Here is an 18,522-nt window from a genome sequence, read left to right as displayed (position 1 = left end):
TTTGACTTTTGCAGAAGTAATTTTAATCCAGAACTGTTTGATCTGCAGGGACTGTGATGACTTTAATTGTTCTTAACAGAATATGAGTTATAAAAAGCCTGTAGCTGTGTTGCCTGCTGGATGAATTCTGAACCAGAAGTCCTTCTGAAACCATGCTTTGTTTCTGGGAATTATTTTCAGTAAGTTACTGCTGGGACAAAATGGTATGTTTTAACACAGACTATTATTTTTCAGAGTGAAAACTAGAATATCTGTTGCAAAAAAAGGATTTTCTTATTTTTTTCTTTATAGATAGTAATTATGAAACACTGAGTTTCTTTTTATACCTCAGAAGAATCTTTATTGTAATAGTAAGTAAACTAACAACAAAGAAACAAGGCTCAGACTGATAATATAAAAGAACATAAAGGGGGTTATTTATTAATTGTCATACTTCTGCTTATTACATCTTTAAGAAACTGTTTCCTTGTATGTGAAAGATGTGAATAGAAACATGAAATATGCAGAATCTGAAGAGAAAAAAGGAAGAGGAAATAAAAACTGTCCAGTTCTTCTTTTCTGTTCTTCAGTCTGTTAATTTTTTTCCTAATATTAGTTTTTCTCTCATGCATTTTCTAGTTCTGTTTTCTTATATTCTTTGTTTTCCCTGTCTTCCCATCTGTAATTTTTTCAGCTTCCTTTGCCCACAAGAAGCGGTGGTCTGGTAGAGTACCTGCAGTTAGGATAAATATTCACTTCAGGGGAAAACAGTTGGTTGCACTGGAATTTACTGCTGTCACTACTACATGGAGCTATGCTGACTTAAGGCATTACAGGGGACAGAAAAAAATGGCTATTATTAATTTTCATTAGCTCTCATTCCTGAGGCTATCATGGATGAATTTGCCCCAGTACTTTTTATATACATTGAAGTACTTATCTCAATCATTATAACCAAAAATGAAGTTCTTATAGCTAAGAATCTCTGGATAATGTCTCATCTTTTCTCCCATCCATTTCTCTTCCGCTCCCCAGTCATTTATGTCCTCAAATCCAAGGATGATTAGGATTTTGATTTGAAGTGGTTAATGCATACCAACAAGGGGAATCTACAGGCTGTTGTAATAGGAGTTCAACAACTGCAGTCAATTTGTTTGCCCTTATCTCTGTTGTTTATGCTCGCTTATGATTGGAGGATTGATCCAGAAGTATTTAGAAGTAATGTGTGAGAATATGGAATGCTGACGTTGTGTTGTTGCTGTTATTTTTTTAATTAAAGCTTAAAATGCAAGGCCAACATGAAGATCCTATGTCCTTTAATTTACTGTATACAAATTGTAAAGACAAATGCTACGTCAGATGCAAACAACATTTTGCATTAGAGCAGAATTAAAAGAGGACCATGCTTCCAGCTATAGTTCTTTTACAGGATGGAAAGGAGGTAGATTCAGATTTGCCAAGTGCATTTAAAGCCTTTGGTAATGTTCCTTAGTATTATATCTGTGTAATTAAAATTAGTCCTGGTTATTTACTGCTGGGATACTTGATCGTTGTTGATATATTTGCAACATCAGTGTTTTTCATGGAACCGTAATTAGGATTGTGTGTTGTCATTATAGTACAGGCCAAATTTCACAGCTAGTGTCTGCAGTGCCGTTTTACCCCCTGAAGAGTAGTCTATCTTGTCACTTTTCCATTTTGTGTCAGCCTGCGCCAAGTAACCATTTGGAGAGAATAATCCTTTTTCTGGAGTGTGCCCCACAGGCATCATATGGTCACTAGTCTTCTGAACTGTACCTGCGGTTTCAGAATTCTATTTCAGATGTTTTGTTTATCCTTGTTGAATATTAAAAACAGTGCAGACCCAGCACTTTCTGTTGTCCATTGACTTAAAATTAGTTTGTAAGCTTTTTGGAGTAGAAATCAACTCAGCTTGTGTATGGATGCTACTTATGGGATTACTGAGGTCTCTGTCACACAAATAAACATCTCTCAGGTGTGCAGGAGAGTTGCATATTTTGAACTTTCGGAGTGTGTGAATTAGATACAGTAAGAGTCAGCCTTTATTTATATGTTTAAAAAGCAGAAGTGATCCTGCGAGATATTTTAGGAAGGAAAGGATTTATTAAGTTCTGTACTAAGTTCTGTACTCTAATAAGCATGCTTCTAGTGTTGGGTTGATGAAGTTTCCCTAAAAGTGAGAAAGTAGGAAAGTTTCTTCTCCATGCTCCAGAAGCTAGCTGAAAGCACCACATCACACCCATCTCTGCAGTGACTGTGGCTACATCCCTTTGACAATACACTGCTCTGTGTGCACACAGCAGTCTTGCCTTTGCCTGGTGGCTGGTAGAACCTCTCCAGTCTTGGGTGATCACTGCTGACTTCTTCCCTTCTTCTAACAGAGGACACTGATTATTGACCTCAGTACAATTATATATAGAATCTCTGTGCCACATATTTGGCAAAAGGTAGTATTTGACAATACGGAAACTAATAACTATCCATATTGAATGATGCTTAAATAAAGAAATGATAATACAATAGCAAGATCACCCAGATAGCAGGTGGCTATATTGTTTTTAGGAATGAGAAATTCTCATTTGAGTCAAAGAGCCAATAAATTCAGATATTCGTTATCCTACTGGTAACTGGCTTTAAGGCAGAGAATTGCTTATGTTGACTCTCTTGAATGCAGACAGCAGCTGGCAGTGGCTGTGAGAAATTTCCTGCAAATGTGTGCTGTCCCTCTTAGTGAATACCATTCCGTTTTGAGTCTAATTGAAAACTGAAGACAGAAAGCTCAGCAATTATTTGTCCCTGCAGTACAGTATTTAATATTTCTGATTTCATGGCTGTCTGGCTCTAATGATTGGGAAGTACTTTTATTTATTTATTTATTTTTAGTGTTTAGAATATCATAACAATGTCTCGGGAGCATCATTTATCAAGGGAAATTATTATTATGTTAAAACATACCAGTTAAACACATGCCCAATTAAAATGTAGGACACTGCTGAGTTTTACACTGGCATTGAAAAGAAGGTTCAGGATGAAGAAAACAACTTTGAATCAGAAAGACTTTAATATGAATGCTATGCAACAACAGAGATAAAACCTCTGCAACAAAAGAATTTTGTGTTTAGAACTGTATTATCTTGTTAAGTCCAAGACCGTGTAGTTACTTTTGCTGTTAGAAAAATGGGAAATATATCTGTGGTTTCTGATAATTGTACAGTAATTTAATTGAAATTTACTACTTTGGAGGACAAATTCTTTTCTGATAACCTCTTTGTAATTGTAGTATAATTTCACTAGGTAGAGACCCCCAGTGTTTGCCACAAGATACTGGCTAAAAGAAGAAAATAAGGAGAGAAATTTTCTCAAAATATCTAAAAATATAGAAAAATTATATTTATAAATATTTATATTTATATAAATATTTATAAAAATATAGACAATTTGAATTACTATAGATTAAAAATGATTGAATTATTTTTTCTTTTCATGTCAGATAGTATTACTGAAGTCTTCACCAACATATATGTGACCAGTTTTGGACCTGTTTCAGACACAGACATGGTGAGTTTCTGAATCTTTTGTGTCTATGGTAAAAGGTTTTATATACACTATAAGTAAATGAAATATACTATAAAATTGCTTTCAAACTTATATTTGACTTTCACTAATAGTTGGGAGTGATTTTTCTGAAGCTAGAAAGTGCCAGATTCCAAAAGTTCCAAAGTTGAAACTTGGTTTATAGACCTTATATGATACACTGTCATTAACTATTTAGTTTGGATCAATGAATCTTCCAATTGTTCCCTTTGGCTGTACTTTGGATCATGTTCTGGAACAGTCTTGATGCAGGTGAAATAAATTCCTCTTGGATGAAACTAAACTGCACGCTTACTGCATGACCTGATTGAAGTTAACCTGTAATTATGTCTTCTCAAAATATAGCTTGAAAGTTGGCTCATAAACTCCATTTTTGCAGGTCTGATCTGTAATGTTAGTGCAATTTAGTAGCCTAGCATTATGAGAAAAAATCTACCAAAATAGTGGAATTCATGTCAATGTAGTCATCAGTGGTTCACCTTCTGAACAGAATTTAAGCAGAATGACAACACATGAAAAAATGTTTCAGGAAAGTAAGTTTATCTGGCCTGATATTCTCAAGAGCATAAAACTCAGTGTGTATTGTTTTTGTTAAGCATTTAGGGTTTTCATACTCACTTAGGTCTACTAGTGTCAGCAGGGACAATGAAATGAACTTAATAATATTATAAAGGAATAAACTGTCAAAATATTTATTTGATCACAATTTTTCATTAAAAGAGCAATAGAGGAAAAGCTCTGAGGCAAGAGGTCTGTTGTAACTCACTGCAAATCATACAAAGATTAGGGAGAATGTGTTGCACTAGTAAGAAAGATCTTCATGGATATAACACCTCTCATAGGAAAGAAGGGAGGGACAGCGTAAGCAGAAAGTTCTCTTATCTGCTCTTTCCTTTCTCTGCTGGCTCCTTACTACATGAATGCCCTATGAATATCTGAGTTATTACTTACAGGTACAGTGGAGAAATGGATGCAAGGCTAAGCAAGATCCAGAAAACAGGTTACACTGTCTAAGTGTGGTAAAAATAAATGATGAAATTTCTTATGAATAGTTTTAAATATTAATTACTCTATATAGACTAATAAAAAAAATATCTACGTGTATTTATATGTGTAAGAAAATGAATATTTTTAAACCAAGGAATCTGTCCTTTTTTCCTATGACAGCTTTCATGTAAGGTATCATATAAAACAGGAAACATTTAGATTCTGCAAGCTAAGTTGCAATGAAATGAGATATTTTTTTAGTAAAGTATGCATTTCTAAGGGTATTTGCTCACTGATTAGCAAATAGTCATTGATTTGAAGAGTGCTTTCTGCTATTTTATTTTTTGTGGTGATTTCATTTTTCGAGCTTTGTTTCCACTGTGATAAATATAGTACTGATGGTTTGCACAAAAAAATGTCTCATGGAAAAACAATATATTTGTTTTCTTTTTGAAACTGCATATATTACTGATTCACTTGAGGTGCTTTTCCTAATAATATATATAATTTCTGAATTGATACTTAGTTTCCACAGCCATTTGTAAAGATAATAAGAACAGGTCTTGACTCAGTTACTCCAGTACAGCATGACAATCTTTCACAGTCTTTCTGTCTACACAGTTCCTGTGAAACTGGGAGATGGAGTTAAACCAGTTTTAGAGATGTGATTCATGAGGCATAGGAAGACTTGCCAAAGAGTACACAGATCGCTTGTTGTGAAATGGGGCATTAATGAAAAGCCCTGATCCCAGTCACCAGCTCTTGACATCTATATAAATATTTGGAGAACTCTGGATGTCCATTTACACAGGGAGATATAACAGCACAGTCACCAGGTCACTTGAAGCCACCTCTATTACTGTTGTATTCAGAGGTGTATACTGAAGAAATATGATGTACATTAGTATGGAAACTGTTGTAGTAATAGGTGGGTCATTTTCAAATATGTTGGTAGGTAAGTAAGAGCAGTTTAATATCTACTGCTAAAAGTTTCAGGGTTAATTTAACATGTTATGTAGATAATTATTAAATCATTTTTGAAATTTAAGGGCGGTCAATTTTTGAAATAATAACTTCCAAACTATTACTATTACATAATCTGTCAGATGTGAAGGTAGTGTTAGTACAGTGATTACTCTTTTATTTAGATATTGCTTTATTGCATTGATAATGTTAACTACTATAGATTTCTATAAACACTATATCTGTATATATTTTCTTTCGTAAATGTTGGCAATACTATTTTAATTTTTAAGGGTTCCTCCTAAATTGTTCAATGGAAAAATAATTAAGATCTCATTCAAATTGCTTGTATTTTTCCAGCCCAAAAAGTAGTTAAGTCTAGACAAATTTGACCTTGGACTGCTTTTAGTCCAGTTGATGTTGTGGTAGGTAAATTATCTGAAGCTGAGATTATTCTGCAAATGTGTTTAGAGTTTAAGAAAAAGATCCTCATGGTGGATTAACATATTGTCTAAAGGGGAAAAAAATATACAACATTCTGTTCTCCCCAAAATACTCAGCTATCAAATCTGTGGAATCTTGGCCAGGACTCTTTTGCAAACTGTACTTCAAATGACATGCTACCACTAAAATATGGTTGTACACATACTAACTGTCTAAGAAAAATGCTATTGAATATTAATCACAGTATGCAATGTTGAAGAAAATATCAATATACAACAGGAATTTTCAGCTTCATTTTGAGGACTAAAGGGAATTAAGGAAGGCAAAGAAATTAAGCAGGATTAAGCCAGTTTAATTTTCACTGTTTTGTCTTTCTAAGTTGTTATTTCTCTGAAATGTTTCAGTATTATGATGCTATGTCTTATAAGCTTCCAACCAGATCAGTGATGCAAATTTATTTTGACATTAGCCTGAGAGAAGAAAGGCTGCATTATTTAAAAACACAAGCCTAAAAATGAACAGAACAGTTGAAAAATGAAGCTTCTCTGAATTTTCTAACAAGAGTTACAAGGTTAAATTATGACTGAAGTGGCTAATTAAAACATCTGTAATTAAATTAAAATCTTTTTTCTCCAAAATTAGTAAATACTTTTAGATCCAATCTGGTAGATTCACACAGTTATAAGTATGCTGACAGTTATGATCATAGCGCTGCAATCATACTACTTCTATAGCTTTTTCTCAGAATAACTTTCCTTCCAGACTCACCTCAAATTTTTGCTTCTAAAATTTCCAAGATAGCCATACAAGTGCTGGTCTCTTTGAGAGAACAGAGTATAAATAATAAATGAAAAATATTTTTCCTCTGCAAACCATACTTACTGTAAGATAGCATACAGCCACTGAGAAACTCCACATGAGATCTGCAGAATGTTGTGTAAGTATTTGTAAAGTACTGTCTCATGACAGCCTTTCTAATTGTCACTGGAAACTGCCATTCCTACTTCCCTATGGTACACAGTCAGTAGATGACAGGATCTAAGTCACTTTTATCTGAGTGTTTAAATTAATAGGCTTTCTTACAGCTTTACATTCCAATCTTTAACCTCAGCTTTTTGTTGTATTAGGAAAGCTTTGTTTATTGCAGTTACATCTGTATTTTTCTTAAAGTCATAGAATTTCCTTTGTTGGAAGGGACCCACAAGAATCATTAAGTGTATTTCTATACAATATTTTTTTCCTAAATGTCTTGCTGACAGACTTCTAGTTTTTCACTTTAGAATTTTTGTTCAGTTTTAACTCTACTCATGGAGATGGTTTTATTCAATACACAATGTGGTGTTGTCAGCCTGCAATTAAACTTTCAATAAATGTTTGCTTTCCAAATATAGCCAGCACACAAATTTTAATGAAGGCTGAAGATCAAAGCCAGGAATGACCAGGTTTATTATAGCATCTCTTGCTACTATTGAGGACAGTACTTCAGAGAAGCGGCTGAACTCCATTTTTTTTTTTTTTTTCTGTTTTTCAGATTTCCTTATTCTGTTTTGTTTTTCAGAATTTTTGTTTGTTTGTTTGTTTTCCCATAGAACTTGGTGTCTTAGCTGTTTCTAAGTGATTTCCCCCCCCCCCCCCCCCCCCCCCCCCACACACACACACACAAAGATTAAAAGAAATACAGCAATCATTTTTACTGTAGGGTATTATCTTAGTTCAGTAGCAGTAGGAAAAAAAAAAAAAAAAAAGGACTAAAAGATAAGCAGAAACAAAAAATACCTTTGGTTTTCTATGCTAGCAGGAGCCTCTATGTTGTCTTTTAATTATTTATATTTCAGAAAAGTCAGTAAATGGATTGCTCTGTTCCCTTTTGTTATAGACTAAGATTGTGGCCTTTGCAAGTTAAATTTATAGGTAATTTTGAAGAGGACACCTCACATGATGGCTTGCATAATTTCTATCTTTTACTTATTTATTTATTTTTTCTGTTGAGAAAATCTGTTTACTTGTGCAGTATTCTGTCAGGTAGATCAGTATTGGAAATTCATTTGTCTGAGACTGTGCCCAACAAGTGATATTAGCTCCTAGTGTAACTCCAGTTTGAATTTCTGTCCCTGACACCAGGCATCCATTGTGTTTCACAGTTGCCCTTTCTCTGTGTCTGAACAAAAACAATAAAAGAGTAATAGGAAATCCTTGTATTGTCAGTACTGTGAATAATAAATTGCAGACTTCAAGTTATCCCTATTTGTATCTTTCCTATTAATCACTTTTACCTCCACAGTGAGTATTTTATACTCAGATTTCATTCCATATCAGGTCTATGGAAACTGAGAGCAAGCCATTCAGAGAAATGGGTTTTCATAAATAGATTTGAATAGGAAGAGATCATCTTCCCTAAGCATTATGATTTGAACTGGTTAAGTGTTTGGGTTTTTGTTGTTGTTGTTGTTTTTACAGAATTTCTAATACTTTGTTTAGATTAAATGCTTAGACAAAAGTGGCCCAAGTTGGCAGAAAGAGCAGAAATAAAAGGCATGAAATGAGTTCTTTGAATAGGGAAAGATCATGCTACAGTTCTCTAGAAATATGACACTTCTATTTATAGTATTGAAGGCTGTATATATCTGGCAGACATTATTTATATATTTAAAAATGAATACAAGTACCTTTGAAATGCAATGTCAGTTAGGACATTGCTTATGTTTTAACAGGTCTGTTAAGAGTTAAAAAGAAAAAAACTACCAACAAACCATGTAGTTTCAAATACTGCATAATGCAGTGTTTACCACAAGGAGATACATAGATGGAACAGGAAAGGGTTAGAAAACTTTATATATGTATATTTTGGTAAATGTTGATATTTTATCATATTGATTAGATTTAAAATATTTCAAAAGAGTTGTTTTGGTGTTTTGTTTTGTTTGTTTTATGTTTGTTTGTTTGTTTTTTGCATAATAACCATCATAAGGGTATTCATGAGTGTAAGTAGAACAGAAGAGGATCAGTGAATATACCACTGGGATTCCAAATGTATGGGTTGTATTTTGCTTTTTGTAATCATAGTGTAGATGGACAGGGACAAGTTAATTTCATCTCATTGCCTTGCTTTCTCTTCCTATTTGCAGCTTTCTTTACAAAATGCTTTGAGATCTATAGAAAGAAAAATAAAATCTTATTGCTGTCATGGTGAATGGAAGGAGATGATATTTGTGATGATTCACACCAAACATTGGATAACTCTCTTTTTCCACCATTTCAGAGCGACACATGTTCTGTCAGATAATGTTTTCCAGCATGGATAAGAAGGATAATTGCCAGTAGAGAGAGCAGAATTACCTCTAGATGAGTTAGGATTTATCACTGGGATCTTCCAAGGCTACAGATCAGGTTTTCTCCTGTTCTGCTTTCTAAGCTGTGGCTATGTATCAGATGTGCTTTTTTGAAATGTTGCTGTTTTGATTTAGTGGCATTTAATGTTTACACTTCTCTCTTCTTTATCTTGAGTAATTCTTTTTATATGTGATGGAAGACAGTGAAGAAGTGTAACCTTTGAAATTCTGTATTGGAGACATTATAAAAAATTAAGATTTATATTCTAAACTTTTATGTGCAGGGGCTATTTTTCAAAGGATCTTCTAGGACTTATCACTCAATTCTCTTGGATTTTAGTGGAATTTCAAAGCCTTGCTTCCTCAGGCTCTTCTTTCCTCTTCTGTATACCTCAAACATCAATCTTCTCATGCACAGCAATGATTTATTGGCAAAGCCTCTCAGACCAATATGATAAGGAAGATTTTAGGACTTTTTTTTTTTTTTTTTTTTTTTTTACTTGAATTAACTGATATTTCCAGCCAGATTTCATATATTGTCTGTTGCTTCAAGTATGCAGTTTCTGCTGCTCCCTATCCTCCAAGATTTCAGTTAATTAGTAACTTCCCTCGATCTGTAACTGAACTGTTAGATTACTTGGAATCTGTAAATGGGATTTTAAGTCACAGGATAGTTAGCAAATAAAACAACAACAAATTATAAAATAATTCAGAACAAATAAATGTGGTATATAATGGAGAAATAGGGAAATTATTTGTCATGAAGTAGTGCCTGTTTTCATATATGTTTACTAGAATACTACTGTAGATAATAACTGACATTTATGTTAATCCTAAGAAATTAATTTTCAGTGTACTGTATTGTTAGTTTTGTTTAATATCTGCATAAAAATAATTTGAAATAGAAAAATGCAAAATTGTATTACAATAACATAATGCCTCTTGATATAGATATAAATTGGGATTGTGTGTTTTTTCAAGTGACTTTATAAGCATCCCATTATATCATTCTAAAAGGATCTTTCCATGCACTTAATATAGTTTTTAACTACAACTACTTTCTCTCCTATTCTTGCCATGATCTTTTGGACAACTGAATTTTCTTTCTTTTATTCCACAGAGCTTCTGTCTCTGTCTTGTAAAAGTCCTTGTAGCTCCTGGGCTCACAGAAGAAACGAAGATGAGAAAAACTATTGCTTCTTGCTCTCTGCTCAGCACTTGTTTGCAAAACAAAATGATTGATTGAGGAAAAAATTTAAGCTTTATTTATCAGCACATGAGGGAGACAGAAAAATGTAATATGGCCTTGATAAGTTCCTTGAAAACACTTCTGTATTCAAGTAACTTCAATATTTGATACTGATGGAAATTTGTCAGAACTTGTGAGGCATGGCAGTGGTATAGGCTGTTGGAATATAATCATGTTTTGACATCATCTGTCCATTTTGCACTTGCCCAATAAAATTGAAATTGCTCCAAAATGACATTTGCCAGTACACAGAATACAGTTTAATTTCAACAAAACTTCTATGATTTTTTATTTCCAATCTATATGCTGTGCTGACAACCAAAAAATTAAGCCATTTACAGTTCCAATTTAAATGTTGTGAACTTATCACTGTGGTGTCTTTTATTTTTCTTCTCTCTCTCTCTCTTAAAAAATATATATATATATATATATATATATATATATATATATATATATATATTAGAAGAGCAACAAAAAACAGCCAATAGAATCTCTAAGTGCAAGCATTTGATCCAGGTCATCAGTGTGTTTTGTGTGTTTTGCTTGCATTCTGTTCTCTTTCCTTCTCAAGATTAGGCATTAGAGTTCAGCAGATAGAGTGTAGGCCACCTGTTACTCATTTGCTCCTTGTCTGTGTACTTTTGCTAATAAAAGGTATATATTTACAGATCTTGCTTCTCTTTTTAGAGCATTCTTCTTTATATTAATCTGCCTGAATATATTGTGCCATATATTAATAACCTTGTTTTTCTTCCTTTCAGTTTCGGGCATTTTCTGTGCTCTTAAAATGCTCAGTCACCCTCCTACAGGTGCATCTGCTGCATGAACATCATATCCTTCTCTGCATTTTTTCTTATTTCTTAGTTTATACTAACTTTATTGAAATTACTTTTGTCATGAGTGCTGCACATATCAGGTACAGAAATCTAAATATTGAAAGGGTTTGACACACAGACATAGAATTTTATATGATCCTTGTTCTGCCCTGACAAAATTTTGCCAAAGGAATTTTACAGCCAGTGTTTCTCTGATTTGTTTCTCAAATGCAGACTAATTTTTCATAGTTAAAATAAGCATATCTTTATTCCATTATAGGAATACACAATAGATGTCTTCTTCCGTCAGAGATGGAAGGATGAGCGGTTAAAGTTTAAGGGCCCAATGAATATCCTTCGATTGAACAATTTAATGGCCAGCAAAATCTGGACCCCAGATACATTTTTTCACAATGGGAAGAAGTCAGTTGCTCATAATATGACAATGCCTAACAAGCTTCTACGAATCCAAGATGATGGAACTCTATTGTACACCATGAGGTATGTTGTTTTTTTTCTCTGCTCATGTTATTTCTTGACACAATTTTTCTGGTTATCAATTATATAAGGTTACAAGAAGGCAGTAGTCCATTTGAAACATTAGGCAGATTCGTTACTCAGATCAATGGAAACAAGAAAATAAATCATAGAATCACAGAATGTCTTAGGTTGGAAGGAACCTCAAAGGTCACCTTGTTCCAACACTCCTGCCATGGGTCTGGTTACCAGCCACTACATTAGGCTGCCCAGGACCTCCATCTAACCCTTGAAAACTTCCAGGGAGGGCACATTCAGCATGTCTGAGCAGCCTGTGCCAGTGCCTCATCACTCTGAGTAGAGAATTTCTTCCTAACATGCATTCTAAATCTCCCCACTTTTAGTTTAAAGCTCCTTCTTGTTCTTGTAAAGTTCCTCCTTATCCTGTCACTATCAGACCATGGAAAAAGCTGATTCTCCTCCTGCTAATAAACTCTCTTCAGGTACTGGAAGGCCATGATGCAGTCAAGCTGAAGCAAGAAGGCTTTGTAAACCAGGCTAAACAGATCATAAAACAGATCAGGTGGTCTGTAGTAGATCCTGACCACCAGGTATCCTTAATATGTCTTGTCCTGAATTTTAACCCACAAGCTCTCAGCTTGGTCATGGCTCTTTTTCTGAGACAAATCTTTGGAATCTATCTACTCCTTAACACAGAGGGCAACTCCTCAAACCTAGCTGCCCTGCCTAGGTCTTCTAAAATGTTGCAGCCCATAATTATATTCCAGTTAATAACTGTATTCCAGTTGTGCGATTTGTCCTGCCAGGTCTGTGTGGTGTAAATTAGGTCATTGTCTTAGAACTGTACCATGATTTCCAGTTTTTTCTTCTAATTTCCCACACTTGTACACTGGTGTAGAGTCATTTCAGCTGGATTATTGGCCTCGTTATTTTCTTGTATGAGCCCTACCAAATTCCTATGGGAAATATCTTGAGGATTTCCTGTCAGTTCCTAATGTGATAGTGTTCTCTGTCTCTGCCCTAACTCTGAGCAGAATGGCCTTAAATCCTTCCTAACAAGAACTATGAAGAAAATGTATCTTATGCTTTAAATAGAATCTTGTCATTATATATATTTTTATATATATATATATATAAAACTTTTCATTTTTGCTTCTGGAAATAATTAGCACTTGGCTGGTAAAATATATTAAATTTGGTTAGAAAAATTATTTGTAAGTGTTATAAATGGCATAAATGGCATGTATGTATAGACATAACAAACAAGCCCTTGACGTACTGAGTATTGGAGGGTAGACTGCTTATCATATCATAAGATGTTCAGAAAAGTGCGCTGGAAATAAATTGACACCTCCATTTATACAGCTGATCTCAAATATTTCTAATTGTTTCTCTTTAAATTGACTAAAATTCTCTGCCTCCAGAAAATACTCTAATTACATTCTATAAAAGTAAACAGGGCTGTTTGGAATTGTTCTTCTCTTTAATAACAAGAAAGTAGATCAAGCCAATTAGAATCACTGATGATTTTCTATTTGTTTTAAGTTCATTATTTGTAATTATGTTTCTTCTGAGACAGTGAGTTACATGCATAAGCTGCTTCTGTTACAAAGATTTTAAGTATCCATTTTTATCTATGTCTGCTTAAACTGACAGTGTGATTTAAAGTAATGAACTCATGAAGCATTCTCCTGTGCCTTTTGCTGTCTCTTTTCTATCTTTTCCTCCTGACTTCAGAACCTTTTTCCTGGGGAGTGAGGAAACTGAAATAGCATATTTTGGGGTGAAAATCTGGTTGGGAATACAATGACTGTTAACCACTGGAACTGCAGGAAAATGTAGCTGATATTTGAGGATGGATGAAGAGCAACATAAAGCTCAGAAAAAATTTAAACCCAAAGGGGATGTACAGGATAGGGAGGAGAAGCAGAGCTTTAATTAATTTACTGAGTTAACAATAACATGAAATACAAATATGTCAAAACTTGTTCAAACTGTTTGAATTTATTTATTTATTTATTTATTTTTACTGGGTTAATCCATGTATTTAATACTGCAGCAGTGCTGGGAATTTTTCACCAGATGAGCAGTTGTAACACCAGATGAGTATTGTTAACATGTTTTCATGCCTATAAACAAACAAAAATGCAAATCACAAGTAACACAGAGAAAGAATAACAACAATGTTTTAAAAGAATACACTGTTTTTCCATACATTTTCACATTAAGATTCTTAAAAAGAATAAAAAAAAACATAGAACACAGTCTTTTTTTAAGTCAACTTCATTTTATGTGCTTTTGTAATGAGATTTTCAGAGCCATATAATCACATATGTGTCTCAGAATATTATAAGAAGAAAATGACAGTTCTTAAAAACCTTCAGTTACATAATTTATATTTTCATTTAAATGGTCATTCCTCATAGTTTCGAGGTTGGCTGTTTTAGTTTTTTGATGTAGTATTTCAGTGCTTTCTGAAGGAACACATAAAAGGGAGGAAGCAAGAGCTGATCTAAATTTTAATTAGTTTAATATAACATTTCAGTTTCATCTCCTAAATACATATGAACTGTTCATTTTTGTGGAATTGATTTTCTTGCCCTGCTAACTGACTTAAATGCATAGTGGTCTTTTTGCCTTTTAGGCTTACAGTCCAAGCCGAATGTCCAATGCACTTGGAGGACTTCCCTATGGATGCTCATTCATGCCCACTGAAATTTGGCAGCTGTAAGTGTGATCTTTGGTTACTGAAAGCTTAACAGTGCTCAGCCATCACTTTATTTCAAACAAGTTGTAACAAGGGAGGTTTAAAACACAAGGCTGTGCTTTAAAATAAATAAATAAATAATTGGTAACCTGACACATTGCAGTTGGTTTTATCTATTCGGTATTGTATCTTTTAGTGTATTTTGAAACATTCTTGACACAATTTAACAGTAAATACTGTGCACCTATTTCATCACTGCACTGATCTGCTTTTATTCCAGAATACTAACCATTCTCGTGAATACAAACTTAGGCGTCCATAGCCTGTGTAGAATGTACCTATTGTATTAATGAAGTGCAAGTAAAGACTTTGAAGAATGTCTTCATTTATTGAAACCTTTTCTTCCTCTTTATTTTAAATCATGTTTACTTTTCCATTCTTTAGTTAAGGTAGAAACATATGGCTTCTTGTGATAAGAAAAAAAAAATTAAAAAATAATTCATTAGCATATTGGCAAGTTAGATGGACTTTGATCTCAATATTATTATTTTAACAGCAGTATGATTTCATTCACCTGTATAGCAGTCCTTCTTCTTCTTTGTGAAATAGAATTGCATTATATGTATTTCTTGATTTTTTATCATTACAATTATTATTTCTTTTTTTGTCTGCAGTCTGCATTCTGTGCCAGGCTCAGGAAATGGCCACATTTTTTTAAGGAAACCATATAATACTAACAAATGCTGGCTCTTTTAATTTTTACTGTAGCTACCACAGGTGGCAAAGCAGGTGATAGGCCACCACTAAGAAGATCATTCACGAGATGAATGCTGTCAGGGCACTGTGCACATTCTCTCCATAAAACTGGTGTGTCCCATTTCCATGGAGTTTGGTGGAAAAAAAAGAAAAAAAAAGAACAAACTTAATTAAGCCTATGTTTCTGATTATGCTGCCACACTAAAGGGAGGCCTTAACTGTAGAGATAAAAGATGGTTATAGTTCATAATAATTTTGCCATGGAGCCTTTTTTCCACTAAGTATTTTATTACATTTATAGTACAAAATACAGCTTAACTAAATAACACTAGAAATGTTGGCCAATACCAGCTGCTCATGAATAATATTCATATACATGTGCAGAGTAAGATACATGTATGAGGGAGAAAAAGATTCAATGTATCCTCAAAACAATTGATTTAATACAAAAACACCTATAATAACAAAACTGGTACTCAAGCTAAGAAGGTACTTCACAGTACGACTTGATCCACATTGCTAAGTTTGGAAACTGTTCTGAGTAGGTATATTGGACTTTGAGAGTGGGACTTGCTGTTTGTTTTTCTTTTCTATTTGTGAGAGTGGCATTTGCTGTTTGTTTTTCCTTTCTATTTGTTTTCATTACTAATTTGTTCTTTGTTCTCTTCCTGTGGTTTCTGCATTTCCAGTAAAAAGCAGAATTAAAACTGTAACTGTGAGAAAAGTGATTTTAGGAAAGCTGTCTTTTCTCCTCATAGTCACCTGTGTTCCAGCCAGTTGGCACACACTGGAGGCTTATTTCTGTTCATTTTGAAAGGCTTCCCACTCATTTCTTTAACTAGAGCTCATTTCTATGCTTTCATTTTTCATCTTTCATTCTGGGACTGAATTTAAATGATGAATAGTGGTGAAAATAAGCCAAAATCCTGAGGATTTGGTTTAGCTGAGGCAAGTCTGCCAATAGTATATATTTGTCACAGCTTCTCATACATTCTGCTAATCTTACATTGCTAAGAGGATCATCAGCCTGCAAGACTGTCTCAGTTTCTTTGTTGTGCTCAAGAGAAAAGCCAAGCTGGATGTACTGGAGAAGCTGTAGATTAATAAATTGCCATTCTTCATCTTCATCAAAAAGTCTAACAAACAATGAAGAGTGTTGGGACAAATCAGAAATTGGCAAAGTTACTGATTTGCACTAAAGCAGAGGGCTTCTTGTGGGAATATAGGTAGTTCTAACGGAAGTGTTAATGACCTCTGCATGCTGCCTGCCTGCTATGTTAGTCTTACAGTTTATGGCAAATTGAATGAAGAAACATCTTTCAAGTCCTGCAGAGATTTCTCAAGTGAAAATGTTTGCAGTCCAACAGAAATGTTGCTTTTTTAATTTTCACTTCACTACAGATATGTATAAGATTTCAAATGCACTTGTCTCAGTCAATCAAAGTGAGTGCACAATTTCTTCCATCAGTGTTTTACCCTTTTCCTTTCATACTCCATTTGTTTATGAGGGTATTAGATTGGAAAAACTTGCAGGTTATATACACTTTTTTTATTTTTCTTTTTTACTCATTGGGGAAAAATAAATGCTATCTAAAATACCACATTGATTTCCTTCCTTTTTAGTTTATTTTTACTTGACAAGGATAATTGTATGTTTTCTGATGAATGCAATGAGAAAGCAGATTGCTTAATGTCAGTATGCCCCAAAGATACATCTAATATTTAGGACTGAGATATAAGAGGCTAAAGCTCTGAGCTTCTGCAAGTCTTTTAAGAGCATTGTCACAGAACCTGTCTCCCCAGACGCAGGTATGAATAACAAAATGTCTGTGATACACAACCAAGGGGAGAGTGGGGAAATGGAAGGTGAGAACAGTATAGAAATGATATATATATATATTAATTGTGTATCCAAATCTTATGAATTATTATTCTTTTCATCTGGTTTATTGTGAATTTTAGGACGCATACATAGTTTATGTGTGAGATTATTATTTTTTTTCAATAGTATGGAAGAATTAATTATACAATTTATACCAATAAATTGTGATTAATAAAAATACAACTGTATGCTCTATTCCCATGCAGCGATAAGTACTTACGCTGCTGTAAAGTTATTTAAAATATATGAATGTTTTTTGCTAATCATTTTAGTTTTTTGGGGTTTCCTTTTTGAAAGGAAATTAAGTAGCCCTTCTAATTAGATGAGTCTTGATGTAAGTTGTTTGCTTAAAATTACTGACAAAATATTTTATCTTCTTTCCACAGATGCATACACAACATCAGAAGTGACATATATTTGGACTTATAATGCTTCAGATTCTGTACAGGTGGCACCAGATGGTTCAAGATTGAATCAGTATGATCTTTTGGGCCAAACAATTGGAAAAGAGACAGTTAAATCAAGTACAGGTTAGTAAAAAAATATTTTAAGAAAAAGCACTCACTTTGCTATAATGAACATAGGCTTATAGTAGTGGTAAGCTACTGAAAAAAGTTATTAGCCATAGCTTATTTATGTGTGCTACATATAAATCATAGCAGCAATTTACCAGTTCTTTCAAGCCAGTAAGTAGCAAATAATAGTAGAAGTGAACTTCTCCCTGCTGACATTTTTTTATGCTCTGTGGAGCTCAGTCTTGAATACTAACAATTGTAATCCAAGGCTTGGATGGGCGTTTAATTTCAGATGGTAAATTGGACTTTTTGTCTCCTAAATGGTAAAGTATGCTGTTTCCAACCATTTTTATCTGTCAGCATATTTTTGGTATTCAATACTGGATTATTCTACCTAGCTCTGAACTACAATTCTACATGTCAGGCTGTGATGGAATGTTGTGATTTTATGACTGTAGACAGAGTTCTTAGGGTGCTTTGTCTGAATTCCAGAGGGTTGCTTAAGAGGCCTGCAGCACCAAAATTCTTATCAATACATACAACAGTTCATGTAAGTTTCTGAGTACTGATCTTCCATGGATCTCAGTAGGAATAAGATGTAATTGTACCTACATTTTAAAATGTTTGTGTACTGTAAGTTACCTTCCACTACATCTTGTTCAATTAAATTCCAGTATATTTAGTCCACATAAACGTACCAAAGTTTCTTTTACTATAGAATTTGACTTTCTGAAGATGATAACTTTTTGTTCCATTGTATTTGTTGTTGTTTTTTTGTTTTTG

General features: G+C 33.7%; 1 protein-coding gene across 4 annotated transcripts in view; it reads left to right on the top strand.

Annotated features, from left to right (window-relative positions):
- The window catches only part of GABRA2 (gamma-aminobutyric acid type A receptor subunit alpha2), a 53,383-nt gene that overhangs the window by 22,320 nt on the left and 12,541 nt on the right, over positions 1–18,522 (top strand). For all 4 annotated transcript variants that reach the window (XM_072334266.1, XM_072334267.1, XM_072334265.1 and 1 more), the window contains exons 4-7: positions 3,491–3,558; positions 11,662–11,882; positions 14,524–14,606; positions 17,611–17,754. In XM_072334266.1, the coding sequence (XP_072190367.1) occupies positions 3,491–3,558; positions 11,662–11,882; positions 14,524–14,606; positions 17,611–17,754 (516 nt within the window). The remainder of the gene's footprint in view (positions 1–3,490; positions 3,559–11,661; positions 11,883–14,523; positions 14,607–17,610; positions 17,755–18,522) is intronic.

The sequence above is a fragment of the Excalfactoria chinensis genome, chromosome 4 (assembly GCF_039878825.1).
Source record: "Excalfactoria chinensis isolate bCotChi1 chromosome 4, bCotChi1.hap2, whole genome shotgun sequence".
NCBI classification, from domain to species: domain Eukaryota; kingdom Metazoa; phylum Chordata; class Aves; order Galliformes; family Phasianidae; genus Excalfactoria; species Excalfactoria chinensis.
This window is presented reverse-complemented; position numbering and strand designations above follow the sequence as displayed.